This window comes from Echiichthys vipera (genome assembly GCF_963691815.1).
Source record: "Echiichthys vipera genome assembly, chromosome: 9".
NCBI lineage: Eukaryota > Metazoa > Chordata > Actinopteri > Perciformes > Trachinidae > Echiichthys > Echiichthys vipera.
The window spans coordinates 23,164,707-23,186,380 of record NC_139834.1 but is presented as its reverse complement, the minus strand read 5'-3'; the positions used below and the strand labels follow the sequence as shown (position 1 = coordinate 23,186,380).

Here is a 21,674-nt window from a genome sequence, read left to right as displayed (position 1 = left end):
ATTATTTATTTTGCCATTTTTGTATGAGGTTGTTGCTGTCGAAGAAGTATGTGTGATTTTTCTGTTTCTTATGATCTGAGTCTCACTGCACAGACGGAGGGCGAGAAGAGAGGGGAAAGTGAAGATAGAAACGTCTCTGTTTACAATGTGATTCAGGACACGTTGCTTTTCGTTATCCAGTCACGGAGGCGACATAAAAGAAATCCTCCCCAGACAGAATGTCAACATATCTAAACTGAAATTTGAATCCTGGGTGTAAATAGTGCAGATATGTCCCAAATCAAAGCGCTTTTTCTCTGAAGCTTCACATGCACAAGATCATGTCATTTCATGGTAGTGTATGTGCTTTTATACACTTTTTAACAGTCAGCTGTCAGTAACAGTGAAGTGACAGAAAACTCCAGCTTCAGGTTAATCTGGTTCGGACCAATAGCAGCCACATGCATAAGGGGAGACAGGAAGACTGAGTTGAGACTGAAACGTTGTGAAGTGCTCTGGTAAAAAACACAGTGAGCAAGGGAAAGAAGGAAAGAAACAGAGTGAGAGATGGTCAGGAAGAGGAGGAGGAGGGAAGAGAGATTGTCAATTTTAGCTTGTGTGTTCATTTTGGGATGCCTTCTATCCCGCCGTCGGCAAGGGGACGGCGGCATGGAAACAGCTGTTCCCCTGTTACCGCGGATCAAGAGAAATGTTGGAAATTAAAAAAAAGACTTATTCCTACACAACTGTCTTTATATTTATTATGTGTGTGTGCTGTTTTATATCCATGACATTTCCAGGTGCTAAAAACTGAGCAGAGGGAACATGGTGACAGAGGGACGTGTTTTTCTGGAAGGCTCTCTCTCTGACTTGTTTTGAGTCTCAAAGTATCCTGTCACACTCGGAGGTGTCAGAGATGTTCAGCTGTCACCTTGATTCCCAGCCCACAGAAGCACCCGGCTGAGACAGAACGTAAACAGACCTTGAATAAACCGTAGATGTGACCTGCAGGGGCCAAAACAAAAACTGACCAAAGCTCCTGTTCATCTGCAGCTCCACGACACGTTTCTATTTGTAATGTTACAAAAGAAATGTCTGCTTTAACATGTACGTACAAACAGAAGGGATATTTTGCTCATTCACCTCTTTGCGGTTCGATGAGAAAATATACCACTCTCAGATCAGTCCCTCAAAATAGTTCAAAAGTTCAAAATGTCTACCAGCCACTCTAAAGCCCATTAACGCATAACTATAGTAACAGAATTGGAGCAAATCCCTGCTGCCAGGTCCAATCATCAGAGGTTGTTATAGCAGCGTAATAATGAGCATGGTCCAAATACTGTACTCTGGCCATGTTTCTCCACTCATTTATTCTGTTTTTTTCTTATTCCTGGATTCATCTGCCTGTACACAAGTCCAACATTGTACCAAATTCAGATTTATTTACAAGGACGTAAGTTTAAGCACACACACTCATGTTAACATGCAAAAGAAGCTATGCAAGTAAAAGGATAAAATTGTCCATTTAGGAACGTCATTTCTACATCTGCAGATGTAATCTCAATACATTCTTTAAAATGTTCGCCCCTGGGATAAGGCCACAACCTTTACAGACAGCCATGATCTCGGCATTTTCAATATTGAAGACGCATTGTGATAAATGACATGATTACATTACAAAAACATGATTTTACTACTAGATGTGCAAAGTATTCATGTGAAATAGCATATCCATGTACCTCTATAGGTCTATTACTACAACATTTTTCACCGCGGTTGATACTGAAGTCTTGTTCTCAAATAGTTTAGTTTTGAATATCTTTGAGAAAGCTTACTTAGACAAAGAAGGTGGTTGTCACCTTGCAGAGGGGTTGTTTGCTACTTCTGGTGAGCGTATCGTCTTCTGAAGCACTACTTTTGTTTTGTACTTCACTTCAAATCTCACTTGTGCTGTAGAGTATTTGAGCTACTTTCCATATGCTTTTCAAAAGCTGCAGTCTACTTCAAAAGACCCAAAGAAGTTTTACTCCTATAGCAGAATAGTAATTGTCCCCCTTTGGGTAACAACAGATTTAGATTTGCATTATAATAAAAAACAATCTATAAAAATAGTAACACTTCCATGACATATAGACAAAAAGAATACAAGAAATCAACGAGCACTGATAAAAATACAACCATTAAAAGAGTTCAGCATGTCGGATCAGACGTTTTCTCCTCGTCGTCGCTGCTGCTGGTGGACGATGGCGGCACGTCCTCGCCCATCCTCTTTAGCTTGGCTTTGTAGTAAGCTTTCTTCATCCTGAAGGCCTTCTCCTTCTGCTGAGCCGCTCTCCTCTTCTCCTTCACCAGCTCCTGCTCCCACGCCAGCACCTTCATCCTGTTCTCCCACTCCAGGATCTTCATCTGCTGCTGCTGCTCCAGAGCTTCCGCCCTCTGCTGGTGCTCCAGCCTCGACAGGTCGACGGAGTCGTGCTGAGTGGAGCAGTAGGTCGCTTCCTCCGCCTCGCTTCCTGCAGGTTGGAGACGCTGGCTGATGACTCGGGAGGTGCCTGCGAGATTAGTTTGAAAAGGTCAGTGAGGAGTCCATGAGTGCATTAGTCCAATATCTATTCCTAAACGCATTTAGCTGTTTCAAACCAACACACCACTGGTATCACATAGAGCGTTTACACCGCAGGATCTTTAACAGGCGACCAAGAACCTTTTGAGGAACACAGGAAGTAAAGTTGTGTTTCCACCGGAGGAACCAGGGGCTAAATTTAGTTCCTGTATGGTTAGCTGTACTTCATTGTGCATTTTCACTCACAAAGCTTTATGGAGATGTCAAAATGCTATAAAACTTCCTCAAACGTGCAGAAACGTTTTTACACTCAGTCAAGGTAGTTTTTGCCTTTTTTAAAATAGGATTGATGCGCTCCCGCATGACTCAGTCAAAGGTTTCTACTGTAACCATGGCAAATTAACTTCTCTATTGCTATCGGTATCACTTTAAGGGTACTGGTGTTGGTGCTGTAACAACGCCCAGTCCCACTGCACCATGGGTAGTGTTTCCAATGTTAAGGAACTTTTTGAGGATTGGTCAAACATAGATGGCACAGCTGCGTCAACTTGTGCATCATTCACAAAACAAGGAACTGCAGGGAGTATATTAACGTTAATGTCCTTCATGGCCTGTGTCTGCACATTGACTGCAACCACAAATCCAATGGATAAAGGTAAAACAAACCAAAGCTTTACACGTATAAAAAAGAAAACAACAGGATATTCATCAGATCTGTTAAGGAGCGAAACAATTTTCCATTTTAGATTTAACTTTATTTAGCACAAAGTTAAGTCTTCCTCCTCAGTAATGGAAACCTTAACAACAATGGTAATCATTTAAGTGCTGCTTAAATGACAGTTTCTTAATTAAAAGTAACTTCTTAATCAGGTTAAAACTGGAATATCCTTCAACCGCTCTCTTTCCCTTTTGTGTCTCAAGTGTAAAACTGATATGGGAACTTTAACTCATTGTTTCTGTTCTTGTCGTAAACTTTAACTTTAACTTGTCGTAAACTGTAACTTTAACGAACACTGAATTGATTTCAAAATCCTCCTGCTCACATATAAATCACTACATGGTCTAGGGCCGAGGTATATCCCTGATATGCTCCCACTACATAAGCCTTCTAGATCACTAAGATCCTCTGAGGCCAATCTGTTAGTGGTTCGCAGAGTAAACTCAAATCAAGGGAAAGCGTCTTTCAGTCATTATGCAACAAACAGCTGGAAAAAACTTCCTGAAGATGTGAGACTTTCACCCACTCTGACCACTTTTAAAACTAGACTGAAAACTTTTATGTTCACCTCAGCTTTCTGCTAAACCTTTGCACTTTTAACGTCCGCACTGTTTTTATTATTGTCTCTCTTTGTCTTTCTGTAATGCATTTTAATTCATGACATGTTGTGCTGTGAAGCACTTTGAGTCTGCCTTGTGTATGAAAAGTGCTATACAAATAAAGTTGCCTTGCCTTGCCTAAACTTCAAAGATATTGGGTTGAAATTATAAGTGAAATGGAGAGAATTTTTCACATTAATATAGAAATGGATCCCGTGTCCCTAATTCCAGGTCGTCTAAGTGACCGTCTAAAAACAGCAGTCAACAAAAGATTGAATTGTATTCTAACGTTTGTCGCTAGGAAAAATATTATCTCGCAGTGACAAGATTCCCTTTCTGCGGTTGTCGTAAAATCATTTTTGAACTGACTCCTCTAGAACAGGGGTGCCCTATCCTGCTCCCGGAGAGCTACTGTCCTGCATGTTTTACCTGATTCTAATGATGTGCTCGTTATCAAGCAGCTGAAGCTCGTCATAAGTTTGATAACCATTAGAGTCAGGTGTGTTGGAGCAGGGAGAAACCTAAAACATGCAGGACAGTAGCTCTCCAGGAGCAGGATTGGGCAGCCCTGCTCTAGAAACTCTTACCAACGTCACACATTACAGCGTAGATCAGTACGACGGAGTGTGGCACCCATTTCTGGACTTTATCGGACTGGATCTTTCCTCCATTCTGTTGAAGGGACTGTGGTGCACTCGAACGACATTCTGGTACTGTAAGACTGACCCACCCCCTCTTGTATTATGGCGTATGTTCGTCTCATGTTAGAGCTGATGTGTGTGTTTTGTGTTTGTTTTGTAGACACAGTTTTGTTGAATGGAAACAAAAACTGCAATAAAAACAATAAGGGAAAAATAAAACCCAAAACTAGAATATCACATGTAAACATAGTCACACAAATAAATAGTACCTGGTGCTGGGAAGTAGGCAGCAGGTATTGTCAGATCCTGTAGCTCTGCGTTGTGGGAGGTGGAGTTTGAAGTGGGGCTGTGGTGCAGATTGGACCAGTTGCTGCCTGTGACTTTGTCCCAGGCGTCACGCTGGAGGCAGATGGCCACTTGTTCCTTGCTGTCCTCAGACTGAGATCAAAGTGTTTGAGTGATTACTTTACACCGGTGAAACATTTGTCATTTCTAGCATGAATGTTGACTTTATGAATCATTTGTTCATTTTATATGAGCTGCTCCTGAGTTTTATTTGGATGAAATTATACATCAAATAAAGCGGTCATTTTAAAATATTTACCCGATTCACGCTGCCATTTATCTGCCCGGCAGCATTTATCAGCATCACATTGCCTGCTAAAAAAGAAAAGACAGACAGAGAGAGAGAGACAGGGAGGGGCTGCAGGTAAATGTGTTTCAGGAAAATAAGCAGAGAGCGCCTCCCTCTGGTGAAGACAGGTGCATGTCACTTTACACATAAACACTCAAAAGACAAACACAAGTATTCAGAGGAGTTTACAGCATGACTACAAATACTGTTTTAGTACCAATTCCAACTAAACTCCAGACTTATCGTTGTTTGCAATCCTCAGCACCCATAAAAATCCTTACTGTTCACACTGAAACTATTTTGGGATGTAAATCTTCACTCAATAAAAAAAGTCAAAGTCGGCCCAGTGGTTCTCAAACTTTGTACATGACGTTACCACCTCAGAATATATCAGGCTCTCTCAAGAACCACCACTTAGACTGAAGGCCGACACTTTTCAGCAACGGACAGGAAGGTTTATTCCTAATCAGAAGATTTTTTTATTGTTGACTGTCCTCAGCCACAACAGAGCTGTAAGAAGAGGCAGCATGAGAACTGACATGTCAGCGTTTTCAAACCAATCATTTTACCTCTGCTTACTCTCTTGCAATCACATTTTAGCTTGTAACTCACAAACGCGACTACGCAACAGGAAATGACAGGAACTGCTAAACTTATTTTAAATTATATTTCAAAGATCTCAAGTTTTAAGTAAGTATTTTCTTAGTATTATATTCATTTTTGTAATTCATGTTTTCCTGTTTGTTCCTTTTTTCCCGTACCACCAGAGAGAGCTTGAGTACCACAGTTTGAGAACCAGTGAGTTCAGTCGTTTCAGATTGAGTTCTGTAATCATTTCTAACACCTAAACATTAAATTCAGGGATTATCTGACCTGTTTCCAGGCTGACTTCCTCATACGTTGGACTCTTTGATAAAGTGAACATGCTTCGGGGCATCAGGATGTTTTATTGAGAAGGTAGACAGTCTTTGAGTGTCTCATGGCAGCGGGTATATACACCTCACTGAAATGTCCTTGAGCAGAATTACTACCAGAACTACTACATTTATTTAGGTTTTTAAAGAAAAATCAGTACAGCTGTTTTATAGTTTATTATCAAAATAGACACTCGTACTGGAGCGCAAGAGAGAAGAGGAACTATCAATTTTCTGAGAGGTCAAGAAAGTACATAAAGAATAACTTAAACTCTGGACTTACTTCACAAATGAGCATTAAAACACTCAAGCACTTTTCAAAGTAGAAATAAAAAGACAAGCAAAGGTTTTTGTTTCATTTTGAAAACTAAAGAAGTGCATTTACTCTTGATCCTTGAGGGGCTCTCTAGATGCAGATGGTCGAGGTCTGAGAAAATAAGCTTTTGTAATGTGGATGAAGTTAAAGTGGCATTTTAAACGGAGGACATTGATGCTGCGGTTCCTTTTCTCTGCACCGTGTTTTGGAGTTTGCTGTAAAAATAAGAATAATAATGTTTAATAGGTTCACCCCAAACTGGGAGTTGAAACTATTACATCCATGTACAGGGTTAGAATTGGTAATGTGCATAGTTTAAGGTTTTTAAAGGGCTGTAACATTTAGCGAACACCTGAATTTGTACCTAAATAGAATGATCTTAATTGGGTACAAACTCTAGATTTTGTGTTAATTGATACATTATTTATTTTCCTGCACAATAATGGGGCATTTAATAGGCCTACCCTGAATGTAACCAATTAAAATGCCTTAATTACATCCCAACTACTAATGCTACTATCATAATTTAATATTTAATAATGTTCACTTTAGTGAAAATCAAAAGTGCTGATGGATCTGTTTTCCATGACTCAAGGACACCTCAGCAGGCTGCAAATGTTCAACTTATTATTATTATTATATTAAAATATTATAACTTATTGTTATTGTGCCTAACAGTACAGCCTACACATGTATGAGGACGTTTATGAAAACCATACTAGATTAAGCATGAAAAGAGTGGAAGAGCAGAGGGGAAAGCTGTGGTTGATGACCTGAGACAGATGTTTGCGACCACAACAAAAACACAACTGCAACACCAACAACACAACATGTAACCAGCTGATCAGGCAGTGGCGGCGGATGTTAGTATCACACACATTCAAACATGTGTTTAAAAAGCATGCCGCGTCTCTCGGCATGCTTTTTAAACAGTGTCATCGGTTCCTTCATTGAAGCTAAGCTACCTTCCACTAGCTTGCGCACCGCTGCTTTGTGGCCAGCTCCCCCTGCGTGGCTGGTGAGAGCAGCCTCGCCCATGGTCTGAAGTTTGATGGATTTACAACAGGCCCTGCATCGGGCGGAGTGAATGTCCTGGAAGTCCTTGAGCAGCCAGTCCTTGTAAATCCCCTTTGAGAGCCAGGATTCCTGGAATTTACATTTCCCAGGCATAGTTAGCCGTGAAATTAGCTGAGCGGCTGCTACCTAACGGACAGGCGCAACCTGCCTCCCGGTGCGTTCAGGGTCTACTCGGAATATGCATGAGCGTCTCACATTGTCATCCTTGTGTGAAGAAGCTAGAATCTTTGTTTTACATGTTTGATTTGTCTTGTGTTTTTCAAAACAAATTGCTTTGTAACATTCAATTTAATTTACAGTGCCAATTCATAAAACTAGTTATCTCAGGACACTTTACAGAGTAGGTAAAGACCACACTCTGACTTATTTATGGTATACACAGTAATGATGCACAATCTACAATTTGAATATAGAGCAACATTTATGTGGAACACACAGTAAGTGGTCCTACGCAATGCAATTGATGTAATGCACAACTATGTAATACATTGCAAAATTTCCTAGCAAGGCAAGTACTACTTGTACACACACAGGGAGCGCAGAGAGGTGTTGTAGACTGCCACTCTGCTTCCTGCGGCACCCTCCAAAGTTGGATGAATACCCTCCCTCCTAATAAGACCAGGGTTTCCCCAGAACGACTGCCAATTGTCTCGAGATTTTTTTGACGTTTAAAAACTACTATTTATTCTATGTTTCTTGGTTCGTTATCAATCAATACCGTCACTCAAGTTAAACAACGTAGTTTTCCAGAAAACACCTGAAGGCAGCACAACTCACGACAGCCGGTCACGTGTGCAGCTTCCTCCAACAGTAACACGGCGAACCTTTTGTCCGACCAATCAGCGTTCAGGAAGCCAGCAGTGTAGCCTGATTGGTTTAAACTCAGCACGGAACACAGACGAACAGAAAACACATGGGCATCGGACCAGATGGATTTAAATAAAGACGTTTTAATGCAGTTTTGAAACAAATGTATGTTGTGTTTGAGACTTTTTGTAAGTAACTCACGTAGCTTAATTGGTATTTACCTCTCAAAGTACCTTTTCTTGAATCCTACTCGCCAAACAACATGTGAAGTGCTCATGCTGCTAGCTTGTTTTGCTAACTGATATGCTGTCAACAGACTTTTTAAACATTTTTAATCTTTAATTTACCAGTATACCAGGCTGCCTTTTTGCTATCTTTTCCGTCTTTGACAAGTTTGTGTTGTCGTGTTATATCTTTCAGGTTATAGTGATGATGTGTTTTCAGTTTTCAGTGAAAGTTATTCATCATTAAGAGATGGAGACAGCAGCCCTTGTAACTCCAGTCACAGCCTTGGAGTTCCTCCAGGATGCATTTCTACTGACAGGTGAGAGTATAGAAGTGATATTTCTAGTGATGCACATTTAAGGATTCAAGGATTTTAGGATTGTCTTACTACAAGTGCATGGATAGAACAGGTTAAATTGCAGGTTCATTGCTTGATTTATCTGACGTTAGCTTTATTTTGATTTGATTTATGTTTATGCTTATTGTTACTCTGATCCTTTTCCACCTTTGTATTGAAACTGTTGCAAAATAATTTCCCTCGGGATAAATAAAGCTTCTTGAATCTTGAATCTTGAAAATGTGAATGTGGTCATATGTTTTAAGTTGTAAGATGAGTGTGTCACTTCTCTTCTTTTGAATGAAGACTGAACACTCGAGGATCACACATAACAGCTAACAAAAGTTAATTTCTCTGCAACTTGATTATTCAGAAAATTAAAAAAGGTGCATGCACCAGTTTTAGCAAAACTAACTAATGTCCATCTGCAGTCCCCAAAACAAGTAGACAAAACAAAATACAGTACACAATATAAAATGAGAACAGACATTCTGTTCTATGAACTTGATAAAAGGCATCCTACACGATACAGTTCATAATATATATATATATATATATATGAAATTCATGATACACAATCTACAATTTGATTATAGAGCAATATTTATGTGCAATATACAGTAAGTGGTCCTACGCAATGCAATTGATATGTAATACACACTATAGAATACACTGCAAAATGTCCTAGCAAGGCAAGAATTACTCATAAAAATGAAAGGCAAAAATTGTATCTTTCAAAGTAAATGAACAAGAAGAATGTTACACCATACCACAGCAGAGGACACAAAGGTATGAAATACGGATAAAATCTCTTAAAGCCTCAGCCTCATCTAGCTGCAAAAGTGCTGACAACCATGGTTTCTGATGATCTTCTGTCACCCTTTCCTGACAGGTGAGGGTCCAGTCTTGACGGGGTACAGTCTCCAGCCTCGCCCTAAAGCCTGCGCCTCACTAAGTGTGCTCCAACATCACAGAATCCACGGGATAAGACCTAGAGGTCTGACGGCGGTCCCAGCTCAGAGCTCTACCACAGGGACATGTGGGAAGAAGAGAGATGGTTAGCAGATGTTTGTCTTCACTGTTCCCTTTGTTAATGTCTTCTGTTGTGTTTAGGGAGGTTTGAATGAAATCAGATGGATAGATCAGTCTGATCTTGATCTGCAAGAATTCCAGGATTAATGATAAAGGGATATAATGTTTTGCTGCGATGGCTCATTGAAGAACTGTCCAATGTTGGTAAAAACATTTCCTTAATTCCCCAAATCTCCTCTTGTCTTTCATTCCCCAGAACTGAGCTCCAGCTCGGATCCCAACTTCTATGACCTAGCAGTGTTTGGAGGCAAAGCTGTGAGGCTGGTGAGGCTCCGTGTGGATTTTCAGGATGGGGAGCATCAGTGCTTGGAGATAATGGGTCCCCTCATGGAGCTACAGGACTGGGCCCTGGATGTCCGCTGGCTCTCTGGTGACAAACACTCACTGCTCTGTGTGGCTGTAGCCCACAATAGTGCCCTTCTCCTGGATACCATGACAGGAAATGCCTTGGTTCAGCACTCCTGTTTGGAGGGTTGTCTGCTGTACTCTGCCCTCCTTCTGGTACATGAATCCTGGGAAGATACTGTCTTAGTAGGAGGGACTGTTTTCAACCAACTGGTTCTCTGGAAGCCAGGAGGAGAAAGAGACAAAAGTAGTGATTCCGAGCACAGAGCTCCAGTTGAGAGACGTCTACTGGGCCACAGCGGGGTCATCTTCAGCATCTCTTACCTCCAGGAGAAAGGATGGCTGGCCTCAGCCTCTGATGACCGCAGTGTAAGGGTTTGGGGTGTTGGTACTTTAGGGGGCCCTGGGGGAAAATGTGGGGACTTGAACCCGGCTTGTTTAAGGGTCTTATATGGACACCAGGCCAGGGTCTTCTCTGTGCGTCTCTCCCCAGGGAAAGTGTTCAGTGCTGGTGAAGACGGGGCGTGTTTAGTCTGGGACTGGGCCGGAGGTGGCAAGGTGGTTCGGACATTGAAGGGACACCGGGCAGGGGGGGTTCGTGCACTCGCAGTCAGCACGGGAACAGGGGATGAAGAGCGTTGGGTGGCTACAGGGGGGGCAGATGGAGGGGTGAGGTTGTGGAGAGTGGAAGGGAGTGAGGAGGGGAAGGAGAGAATGGAGGAAGCAGTGACAGAAAAGCTAACTGACCTGAAGTTTCCTGGTCATGGTTTGCCTAAAGTGGTCTGTATAGCAGGAAAAGAGGATACAAATGCAAGTTGGAGTCAAAGTAAGTTAGTGGTTTGCACTGACCAAGGAATAGTTTACCAATACAGCAATGGGCAGTGGGAGATGGTATGGAAAGGGTCTCCTGAGTTTCAGTCGTTTTGTGTGATGGAAACAGTTACAGTCAGTGTGAAAGACTCAACAGCAAAAGCTAATTTGTGCGCTGTGGGAAACCTCAGCGGGTCCACACATGTCTTCTCCATCTCTCATCCTCAGTGTGGGATTCTTCTCACCGGTGGATCAGGGAAGATCCATAGTCTCATTTGGCAAGAGGCCAAAGAAGGCTTGTATTTGCTAGCGTCAGGTGCTGAAGGGCTTGTCTATCGCTGGTGTATAGAGGTAGAACTATGTGAAAACTCTACCATGGCTCTCAATGTAAATCCCCTTCCTCCTTTCCTCCTTCCGCCCTGTGCCAAACGCTGGCTGACAGCTGCAGTGCGCCTCCACTCCTCCACATCACGGGTGTTGCTGTGGGTGTGTGGGGACAGGAGAGGGTCCCTGCTTTTGTTTCAGGAACGAGGACAGCTGGAGCAAAATACGTGTGATGAGAAAAGGACGGATGAAGGTCTGCTGACAGGCAGTAGACAAACTGATGATGAAGGGGTCGGAGCTGAGGAAAATGGAAGCAGTGGAGACAGAAAAGGCAAAATGATGGAGGAGAGAGAAAAAAAAGAAGCGGACGACCTAGCGCTGCGCCCACTGAGTTGCCTGTTCGGGGTGCATGGCAAACAGGGTGTAACTTCAGTGTATGAATACCAGGGACTGCTCTACAGCACTGGCAGGGACGGCTGTGTGAGGGTCTTCAGAGTGCATCCGACACCACCAGAAAAACTTGAAGAACAGGGTGCAGAGAATCAAGGGGAGCTTCAGCTAGAGGTTCTCAGAGTCCAGCGGGCCTGCAAGGGTATGGAGTGGCTAGAGAGGATTTTTATTCTTGAACCTGACATCCCAGCAGAAGGGGAGGTAGAAGAGCTCGGAGAGGAATGTAAGGTTACAGAGAGGAGCATTCGAGGAGAAACAGAGAAGACGGAGAATAAGGGAAGAGAAGCCAGGTTTGCCATCATTGGGTTTCATGCCGTCCACTTTGTGGTTTGGGACCCGGTGAGGCAGGAGAAGCTGTTAACGGTGCCTTGCGGTGGGGGGCATCGCTCCTGGAGTCTCTGGCCATCTGACAAAGGGGTTTGGCCGGGATATGGAGCGCTGGTTTTCATCAAGCAGGGAGCTGTCCTGGCTTCGCAACCCCCCGGAGAGTCACCGAGCTGGGCTGGGAAGGCAGGAAGGACCGGAGGATGGGGCCTGAGAGAGGGCGTCCATGGGAGGGGGATTGGGTGTGTATGCAGGCTGGGGATGATAAGGGGAATTGGGAATGAGATCCAAACAAACAGTTCTCGGGATTTGACTGAAACCCAGAAAAGGGATGAACTAAAATGTGAAGTAAAGGAAGTGGAGGGAGAACATTGGGAGATTGTAGTGATGGGGGGAGAGGACACTAGCTTAACCGTCCTGGCGGTACATCCCAACTCTGGCAGCATCAGAGTTCTCTCAGTCATCACCGACCACATCTCGAGTGTTCGGACGGTGGCAGCAGTGACGCGTCCTGAGGGAGGGAGCGAAAACCCGACACAGTCTCTCTCCGCGCTGCTCGTGTCAGCCGGCGGGAGAGCTCAGATGCAGTGTTACCGGCTATCAATCGGCTGGGACAGGCAGAAAATGGTTCCCTCGTGTCAGGTGATTCAGGTGGCCAGCCACCGATTGGACGAACAGTGGGAGAGGAGGCGGAACCGACACAAGACTGTGAAAATGGACCCAGAAACGAGGCAAGTTTATGATCATTTTCTGCATACATGTGAAGGTAATCTCATACATAAAGCAATGGACGTTTTTTTTAAGACTTCCCTAATGGCTAGTTACTGCTTTTTTGACTTTAGTGCCTTCATCAAGAAAAGTATACATCTCAAAAAGGTTCATGAAGTGTGATTTTTACAGGATGAATGGGTAATATGTGACTGCTGAAGAAAACCACCTACTGTATTTCAGTTAAAGCTGAATTGACCCCATATTGTTGTCCTTTTTAAATCCACTTCTGATTCAGTCTTACCAGCAGATTCTGTGTGTTTCCAGGTACATGTCTGTAGTGGCAGTGGATGAGAGGACAGACCGTGTTCTGCTGGCTCTGGCCTGCAGCGACGGAGCTCTCAGGTCGGTGTCCATCACGGTACAATGAAAAGTTTTCCACACATCTGAAGCTTCTCTCAGGAGTTGGAGAAAAGTTTTACATGACAATAATTACAAGATACAGTGCATTAAATTGACACAATGTGTGCTCCGCCGTCTCGCCTTGAAATTCTGTTCGCTCAATCTTAAATGTTCTTGTTGTGTCACTAGATTTAATTTTACATTATTTATAATACAGTGAACACTGTCCGGTCTACTCAACTCCTTCACTTTCTTTTCCAGATTGTTTTCAGTCAGTGAAGTTAAACGTCAAATTGATTTGGTGTGGGAGACGTTTTACCACCAGCGCTGTTTGCTCAGTGTTGCCACCTGCAGCCTGGAGGATGGAAAAAACAACAGGTGATCTTACGTTTGTCCTTGTTTATTTCCAGAACAAGCATTGTTTGCACATTCATTACAAGTCATTGGTAGTCCCGCTTTCTAGGAACCCATCACAACCAGACCAGATTGTTTCTTTTTTATTATTATTATTTTAAAGCATTTCAGAAAAGAGTTTGGACTGGCATATCTAATATAGGAAGGTAATATAAAGAGCCCTGTAAATTAGGTTTCAATCTCTCATGTGCATGTTTGTATTGACTCATCGCTCTCTCAGGTATAAGCTGCTGTTCAGTGCTGCAACAGATGGCAGAATTACAGTGTGGGATTTGACAGAGGCTTCTTCAGCCGCTACCCTGAGCATTGCTCCAACTCCACCAATCCCCTGCCTAGACATTCACGCCCACCAGAGCGGCGTCAACTCATTGGCTGTTTGGACAGAGAAACTGGGGAAACACGATGGCGGTTGCCTGGTAACTGTTGCCAGCGGAGGGGATGATGGGCAGCTGACAGTGTCCACGATTAGGGTGCAGGACACAGAGGACAGAAAGACTGGGGGCAGCAGAGGGTTTTCTCAGATTACTGAGCCCCTGATTTCTCCACAAACCCACTTCCAACCGTTAAACCAGCTTCATCTTCATCTCCATCTCCAGTCCCAGTCCCACATCCAGCTGGCTCACGCCGCCCCTCTGACCGCCCTGAAGCTTCTGAGCCCAGGCCTCGTGGTCTCCACTTCTTCAGATCAGAGGGTTTGCCTGTGGAGGGTCAGCAGTACTGGTATCAGCCACATCAGGGCGCTGTGCTCCCATGTTGCAGATGCTGCAGGACTCGCAGTGTGGGAAGGGCAGACGATAGAGGAGAAGGGATATAGAAAAAGGACAACAAGGTTTAAGACTGAGCAGGATATTGCAATTTGGAGAGGGAAAGGGAAACAGACAGGATTACAAATTATTTGTAAGACAGCAGCACAGCTCGATAAGGAAACAGCTGATGAGGCCGAGGATGGGGAACCTGTTGGAGCTGCGAGCGAGACTGGTGACCCAGTTTGTCAAACCAGTGATGAGAAGGGGGGTGAGACAGCTTGTGAATGTAGACATCAAGCAGAAACTGACAGTTGGGGTGAGACGGAGAGTGAGATAAACACACAGACAGGTCTGAAGGCTTCCCGTGAGAGCAAGAACAAGAGAGAAAAGACGGGATGGGTGCTGGTCTGCGGCCAGGGCTTCCAGCTACTACGAGTCCAAAATACAGAAGAGGAGAAGTGAAAAGGAAAAGGTGAATGACAAAGTTAGTGAGCTTAGAAGAAAAGTCAACGTAAGTGATATTAAAAGATAGCAGTGTGGTCCAAACGATCACTTTCTCAATGAACACATTTTTTATAATAACTTATGAACTAAAATTCCTTGGTTGCAGATGCATGAGTTGATATCAAATGAACTATATATTTAATTTTTAAATTACATTTTAAAGTTTATTTCATCTTTCTTGTTTATGGGTTACATTGAACTATGTAAGACATGTATTGCCCGTGGGGCTGAATAAAGATTTTAAAACAGAGCAAATTCAAAAATATCAATTCCATTAATGAAACAGACAATAGTTTCAGCAATAATATCACCAACAAACCTGTGAGAAGAGATACAAAGCACATTTCAGTTTCACATTGATTAGAGTTTGTTTTGACTTCTCTGAAACTAAAGCCTGTAAAAAAAAAAGGAGTCTGGCTGTTACATTTGTGCTCTTAATAAAGCACCAAACATATTTGGTGCTCATCAAGGAAAAATTAAAATATTCATGGCTATTTCAAGAGAACATTAAACCCGTCTCTGATGTGTTTGGGCCATCTGTGGCCTCCTTCAGGGAGTAGCGCAACGCTGCACAAAGATGGATAAAATGACTGGAGTTATTTTAATAAAGCACATTATATCTGCCAGGAAATAAATGCATGTACTAGGAGAGCCTCTGGACTCAATTTTCAGTAGGATCAAGGCCAAACTAGTGACTGCTTTTACCAAATATCTCCACAATCCACAAAGTATTAGGGAGCCCATGAGCAAGGCACTTGTCTTAGTGAATCACCTAACCACTAAAAAACAACACACAGTGGTGTACATATGAAAACACAACACATCATGGGCGTAGCATTGGGGAGGTAGACTACTAAGGGCCCATGGGTGTGGAGGGGGCCCCGGAAAGCCTAAAATTACATAATTAAGACTGAACAATGAGGGCCTTCACACCCCTTACATGACAATCTGTCAGCTGATCTACTGACCAGTGACTTTGAAATGTCTCCCCTCAAGAAAGTGAAGTGAGGTTGCCAGAAGAGAAAAGAAAGAGAGGAAAAACAACTGTTATTTCATTTCTTTCAAAGGGGGTAGTGTGAGGGTCTACATAGGCCTATTTACCGGGGAATTCTGCACTGATTGTGGAAACATTGCAAACCAGAGAAAAGCGGGGAACATGGGACCTTTTTTTAAAAAAGGGTCCAGTATTCCCCAGTCATATACAAATTTGGAATATAGGACCTGGTGAACATAGGTACGTTCCACTTCCCAACCTGGGAGTCTTCTACTTCTATTTGTGAAGATCAAAGTGAATGTTTGCCAGTCCTCACTTCTTCTTCTTCTTCTTGGTTTTAAGTTTGGGGATAAAATTAGGCTTAGATTATAGTTAGGCTAACAGTTTGAGTTGGGTGTGTAGTAATATATCCCTCAGTGAGGTACCAGAGTATGTCAGTGTATTTGCTTTAGTCACACTTTGCATTAATGTAAAAAACAGAACTGTTTGCTCTTGTAGTCAGCAAACAGTTTGTGTGATTGTGCATGCACAGTTGTATGTATCTAGCCACAGAGCGGGGACATGGTATTTGTTTTTGGGATCATTTAAGACTCCATTTTTAAAGACAAGTAGGTCAAGAGTGTGAACATGAAGTTTGTGATTGGCCGAAGGTGAGGGTTTGTATAACTGCCTCATACTGTGATAATGTGTGTGCGTGCGGGTGTTCTGAAATGCTAATTTAGCACTGTTGAAGCAGAATGTGTTTTGATATGAAATGCAAATATCCCTTAAGTGGCAGATTGACATGGGCCTGTGTGCACAATCATTTGCATATTGTGTGTGTGTGTGCGCGTGTGTGTCTGCCTGCCTGCCTGGTATGCAAATGTAGTTGTGTCAGATGAAGTGTGAGACAGCTTGCAGCATGTTCACCTGTGTTAAATGTCATACACTGCAGACTAGAGTGTGAAAGTGTGTTTTGATACACAATCATCTGCCTGGCGTGTGTGTGTGTGTGTGTGTGAGAGAGAGAGTGTGATACTCAAGACATCGGCTAAAAGAAATGTGTGTACGCCTGCCTGTGTAGGCCTCTGTCAAAATCATGTGTGTGTGTGGAGGGCTAGGTGGGGGTCAGAGCCCATGAAGGGGCCGACTGCAGGTATCCATGAATATTTTAATATTTTAGCTTCGTCTCACGTTGCCTTTTGTCAAGCAACTGTCTCACCACCCGCCACTTACAATGGACAGAAAGGAGGAGGAAGAGAGAGGGAGGGAAAGCTGATGTCACCCTGAAAATGAACAATGAGGGGTGAGAATGAGAGAGGGGTGGAAAAAAGATGGGAAAAAAGGGGATAGGGGTTGAAAGCGGCCATGTTCATTACCCTTAACACCCTTTGTCTTTGTTCCAAGGGATAGAAGTGGGGGGGGGGGGGGGCAAAAGCCAAAGTACCTGTGCAAGCGCCGCTATCACTTACAAGGGAACATGAGAGAAGAGAGAGGATGGATAGTGAAAGCACCAGTGCTGACAAGGTAAAGGTGAGGGCGACCAGGAGGGAGAAAAAGGGGGGAGGCAGAAATGGAGAAGGCACCCGCTTCACTGCGCAGAGTCACTGCGGATGTTTGTCGGGTCACAGAAGAGAAAGTAGGGAAAGACAGACGAGCGGGAGGAGGAGAGGACTGATTGATGAGTGAGGGGATGAAAGATGAGACACAAAGAGGAAGACCAGGATGTGGGTCTGGAATAAATTTCATGTTTTAAGGGAAGTTTTGTTTTTCGAACAGACTTAGTCATCTTCAGTCATCAAACATCATGCGGAAAGAGGGGAAGTGACATATGGAAGCCAGCTTGAGGAAATCATCAGCGTCTGTAGTGATGAAGGGCTGGTAGGGGCACTGCATGCTTATGACGACCCGTGTGTGCGAGTGTGTCAGTTTGTATCTGTGAGGCATGCTTTGCTTGACCCTGAAGAACAAGGAATAGGTGTTGTGCAGTCAATGTACAGCAGGGGAGAGAATTTACACCCATCAAAGAGGTATACACACACTACTTCTGACCATGTGCCTTTCACTGTATTTATTTTAAGCAACTCTGAAATGCTAGCTTTTATAAACGTGGTGTCAAAATGACGATTTAGCTTATCTTTCTCTCTTTGTGAGCATGTTTGGTGCCAGGGCAGGGCACTCACTGGCCTTTCCTCATTTCTCTTTTCAAACTCACTCAATCTCACAGCTTGATTTTGCGTGTGAAACAGAAAGAAAAAGCTTTGAGCGAGATTGCTGAGACTCTAAAGTGCATTGTAAGCTTGCACATGCTAAAAAAAACAGCACAGATTACACCCATAAAGAGCCCTTTCCTTACAGTTTTACACACATCCAACAATAATTGTTAGCTCTGCCAGGTGGTTATGTTCTCTGTTGGGTATCTCTCGTAAGAATTCAACAATATTTGGGGGCTGGTTACGCCATGGGTCAAGGAACAAGTGAGATTAAGAGTATACTGCTAATGCCAGAATGCTAACATGCTCTGTGATAATGTGAGCTGGTAATGTTTACCATGTTTGTGCCAATCTATCAAATAAATGTTCAGATATTTAACTGGATACTTTGATCCGCTGGTATTGCTAGAGTCCCCAAAGTCAGTAGGGTTCATCACGAGGGGACCATGAATGTCTGTACAAAATGTCACAATCCATCATATGGTAGTCTGTCTAGCAATATTTCAGTCTGGACCAAAATGATGGATTAAATTACATTATGGAAATGTAGAGACATGTTGACATTGTCATCCAAAATCGATGCATATTTGTATTACAGTATCTATGAACTGTGATTGATGACAGAGGTAAACTGTAAATATGTTTCCTACATATGTACAGTTTATGTAAATACAAATCAGTTTGTGAGAATTTCAATTGTGAAATATTCATACTTTATGCTCAGGCTCCTGGACTGGTGATGTCACGTGAACGGCTACCTCTCATTGGTTCATCTGGGAGTAAAACAGGTGATCCACTCATGACACACTCACCTCTCCATTTACATAGGCTAGGCTATTTTTGATACTACCATTGGAAGTCACTACAGTACATTTTCAAATAGGCCTGCTACAAACTGGGGCTTAAATGCTACATAAATCAGGTTCCTTAAACAAATTTAAATAGGAAAGTGAACAGATAACTTACAAACTATGTGGCCCTTGAATAATAATGCTACAGGCTCACCAGTTAAAAGAAAAAAATCTTGTTTTTTAAAACATGTTATTTTTTTAAATCCATAGCCTTGAATCAATATCACTGCTCACTAGAATGGCCCTGCAGGGGAGAAAAGGCCTTATTACTATTATATCATAGTAGTTAAACCTCTCTTATTTACTGTTGCTAGCCTTTAATATTTACAAAGCACCTTTTTACAGAAAGCAATTGCCTATGCAACAGTTTTTCTCTTTTAACAAATAACATTGGTGCAGTAGGTCCCTCAGCTGCGTTTCATAAACAGCTCCAGGCCGGTCTACTACTCTTCAGGTTGAAGGATCTGATTATTTGACAGAAATAAACGTTATTATCTCATCATATTTTCTGAAGCTGGTGCTATACCGTACAAAATATTATTTAAACAAAAACTTGCCTTATGAGCTTAAAACTTAAAGTAGGTTTGCAGCAGAGAAGCACATATAAGTCTCAGCTGCATATGTTGACCCAGTACATGGGGATTGAAGCCAGACCACTTCAATTAACGGGGGATTTAGGTATTTTCTTCAACCTGAACCCTTTTCCCCCATGTGTTTCTGTGTAAGTGACTCATGGCAACAACTTTTTTTGTAATTGGTCTGCTATTGAGCACGATGCCTGGCTGCTGCAAACCGGGCTGCAATATACTGAAACAGGGCTCTGCAACATCAGTGTTCATCCACCAAAGGTGTTTGTTTTTGCCTCTTTTATTAAATGTGAAGTGAAGTCATGTCTGATATCTAGTGAGATGACTTGTTGCCGAATTACATCTGTGTGTGAAACTTCAGAGAGATGTTGTGAAGCGTAGGTTTTTGTTGTCTAGAATTTTTTAATACAAAAACAATGTTTTATGTTCGCGCATTTCCAACTTGTGCCAACAAAACATGGATCTGGAGCTGTTTTCCCTTTAACAGTTATTCTACCAACTACACTACATTTTATCTTTTTATTTTTTCCCCTTTTTACAACAGTCAAGCCACCTCTCTCCTCCCCGGCTCTCCAGCGCCCCCATCAGGCTAATCACCGAAAACGCAGCCAGCAGCAGACATCATCCAACTCCTCCTCTCACCCTAATCCAGGGCCTTCTTCCAACCTCGTCTCAGACTCCACCATGACACCTTGGGGAGGCCTGGTTCTCTCCGAATCCTCCTTTACCTCAATCCCCCCGCCTCCCCTTCCACGGCCCCCTCCACTTCCACCTCCTCCTGCTCCTGCTCCTCAACCCATGCCGTCCCCTCCCCATCATGGGAGACAGAACGAAGACGAGGAAGTTTCAAGTTCAAGTTTTACCTCTGAGGCTCCATCTCCACCTGGTGCAGTCCCTCAAGACAGTATGGGTATGTCTGAAACAAGGGCCAGTCATGTGTTACCACCAAACCCAAAATATTGTACTTTTTAAGACAACCTACTCGTTTTGATTTTTAAAGTAAAAAATATGCTGCCTCACGGAAAACCCAAAACATACGATCTTCAATTAAGACCAAATATTCTTCTCTTTCTTTCTTTGACATATTCACATGAAGATAATCCATAAAAATTAAAACACACAGATTTTAGCTTTATTCAAAAGGATAGCCAAGGCAATTTTATTTATATAGCACAATTCAACAACGAGGTCATTCAAAGTGCTTCACACGAAACATTGGAAATGTCAGGACAACATGAGCTTCAGCCAAGCTAAGGTAACTATTAACTGGCTAACAGTCATAACCTAGCTAACTGTCAGCTATCGCTAACTCTAGGTCATGATAGAAATATAGAAAAATATTTAGTTTTCACTTTTCATTTTTAATGTTAAATGGGTGTTTGAATGTCAACTGACAAACGGTATTACCATTTTCTAGGTAGCGTTACTTTTAAGAGTACCTCATTACATTATCTGATTACTGCCATTTAAAAGTAACTTGCCACATTACAGCGTTACCTTATGAGAAAAGTAACTTATTAGAGAACTTTCAGTTTACCAATAATTAAATCCTTGCACATGTTGGTTATAGTATTGTCCAGAGAGCGAGGAAGGTGTGTGTCGAACACAAGCTGCAGGATTGCTTGTCCAGAGTAACCTGCCTCCTCAGATGTCAGTTACACAGAACCTTCTGAGAAGGCGTCATTAAACTGATTGAGAAAGAAAACATATTTTACATTGAGAAAAGACTTCAATTAAGAAATACTCTCCAGTTCTGATAAAAGTTCTGTTTCCTCCTCAACTGCCTCCTCACAGGACACTGATTGATCTCGTGTTCTGACAATAATTTGGCTGCTGTGCAAGGTGAAGTCTGGAGACCAGGCATGTGAAAACACCTCGAGTTGGCCATGAGTGTTGGCCTTTTGATCAATACGGGCCCTGTCCTTTTTCAAAGTTTCATAACGAGTTTACTTTCCCTTCATCCATGTGTGTCCCTCTCTGTCTCTGCAGGTGGAGGGGGTAGAGGATTGCGGACTAGGCGAAGGTTGTTGCCCCAGCGGCGGGTGCCTCGTCCTCCCCGTCTCCCACCACTGCGTCCTGTCACCAACCTCAGTTTCTCTCGGAGCTTCACCTTCTCTTTCT

General features: G+C 42.8%; 2 protein-coding genes across 2 annotated transcripts; one reads left to right on the top strand and one right to left on the bottom strand.

Moving 5' to 3' along the window:
• Nucleotides 1-1,531: 1,531 nt before the first annotated feature.
• Nucleotides 1,532-7,580, bottom strand: fsbp (fibrinogen silencer binding protein). The gene is made up of 4 exons (XM_083920283.1): nucleotides 7,330-7,580; nucleotides 5,105-5,160; nucleotides 4,770-4,938; nucleotides 1,532-2,531 (listed from the first exon to the last, which is right to left on the bottom strand). Exons 1-4 carry the CDS (start codon nucleotides 7,532-7,534, stop codon nucleotides 2,170-2,172), a joined length of 792 nt encoding a protein of 263 aa, XP_083776409.1. The 5' UTR covers nucleotides 7,535-7,580; the 3' UTR covers nucleotides 1,532-2,169.
• A 1,097-nt stretch (nucleotides 7,581-8,677) lies between these two features.
• Nucleotides 8,678-15,036, top strand: wdr6 (WD repeat domain 6). The gene is made up of 6 exons (XM_083920073.1): nucleotides 8,678-8,792; nucleotides 9,703-9,867; nucleotides 10,099-12,886; nucleotides 13,191-13,268; nucleotides 13,527-13,643; nucleotides 13,900-15,036. The coding sequence occupies exons 1-6, from the start codon at nucleotides 8,723-8,725 to the stop codon at nucleotides 14,885-14,887; spliced, it is 4,206 nt and encodes a 1,401-aa protein (XP_083776199.1). The 5' UTR covers nucleotides 8,678-8,722; the 3' UTR covers nucleotides 14,888-15,036.
• Nucleotides 15,037-21,674: the final 6,638 nt, after the last annotated feature.

What these genes read in the sequence shown, in the direction of transcription:
- fsbp (XM_083920283.1), bottom strand. Translation starts at nt 7,534, where the DNA reads ATGCCTGGGAAATGTAAATTCCAGGAATCCTGGCTCTCAAAGGGGATT. An exon ending in TAAATGGCAGCGTGAATCGG is followed by an intron (nt 4,939 to 5,104) that starts GTAAATATTTTA and finishes CTTTGATCTCAG; the next exon opens with TCTGAGGACAGCAAGGAACA. An exon ending in TGCCTACTTCCCAGCACCAG is followed by an intron (nt 2,532 to 4,769) that starts GTACTATTTATT and finishes CTAATCTCGCAG; the next exon opens with GCACCTCCCGAGTCATCAGC.
- wdr6 (XM_083920073.1), top strand. Translation starts at nt 8,723, where the DNA reads ATGGAGACAGCAGCCCTTGTAACTCCAGTCACAGCCTTGGAGTTCCTC. An exon ending in AAAATGGACCCAGAAACGAG is followed by an intron (nt 12,887 to 13,190) that starts GCAAGTTTATGA and finishes GTGTGTTTCCAG; the next exon opens with GTACATGTCTGTAGTGGCAG. An exon ending in GAGGATGGAAAAAACAACAG is followed by an intron (nt 13,644 to 13,899) that starts GTGATCTTACGT and finishes TCGCTCTCTCAG; the next exon opens with GTATAAGCTGCTGTTCAGTG.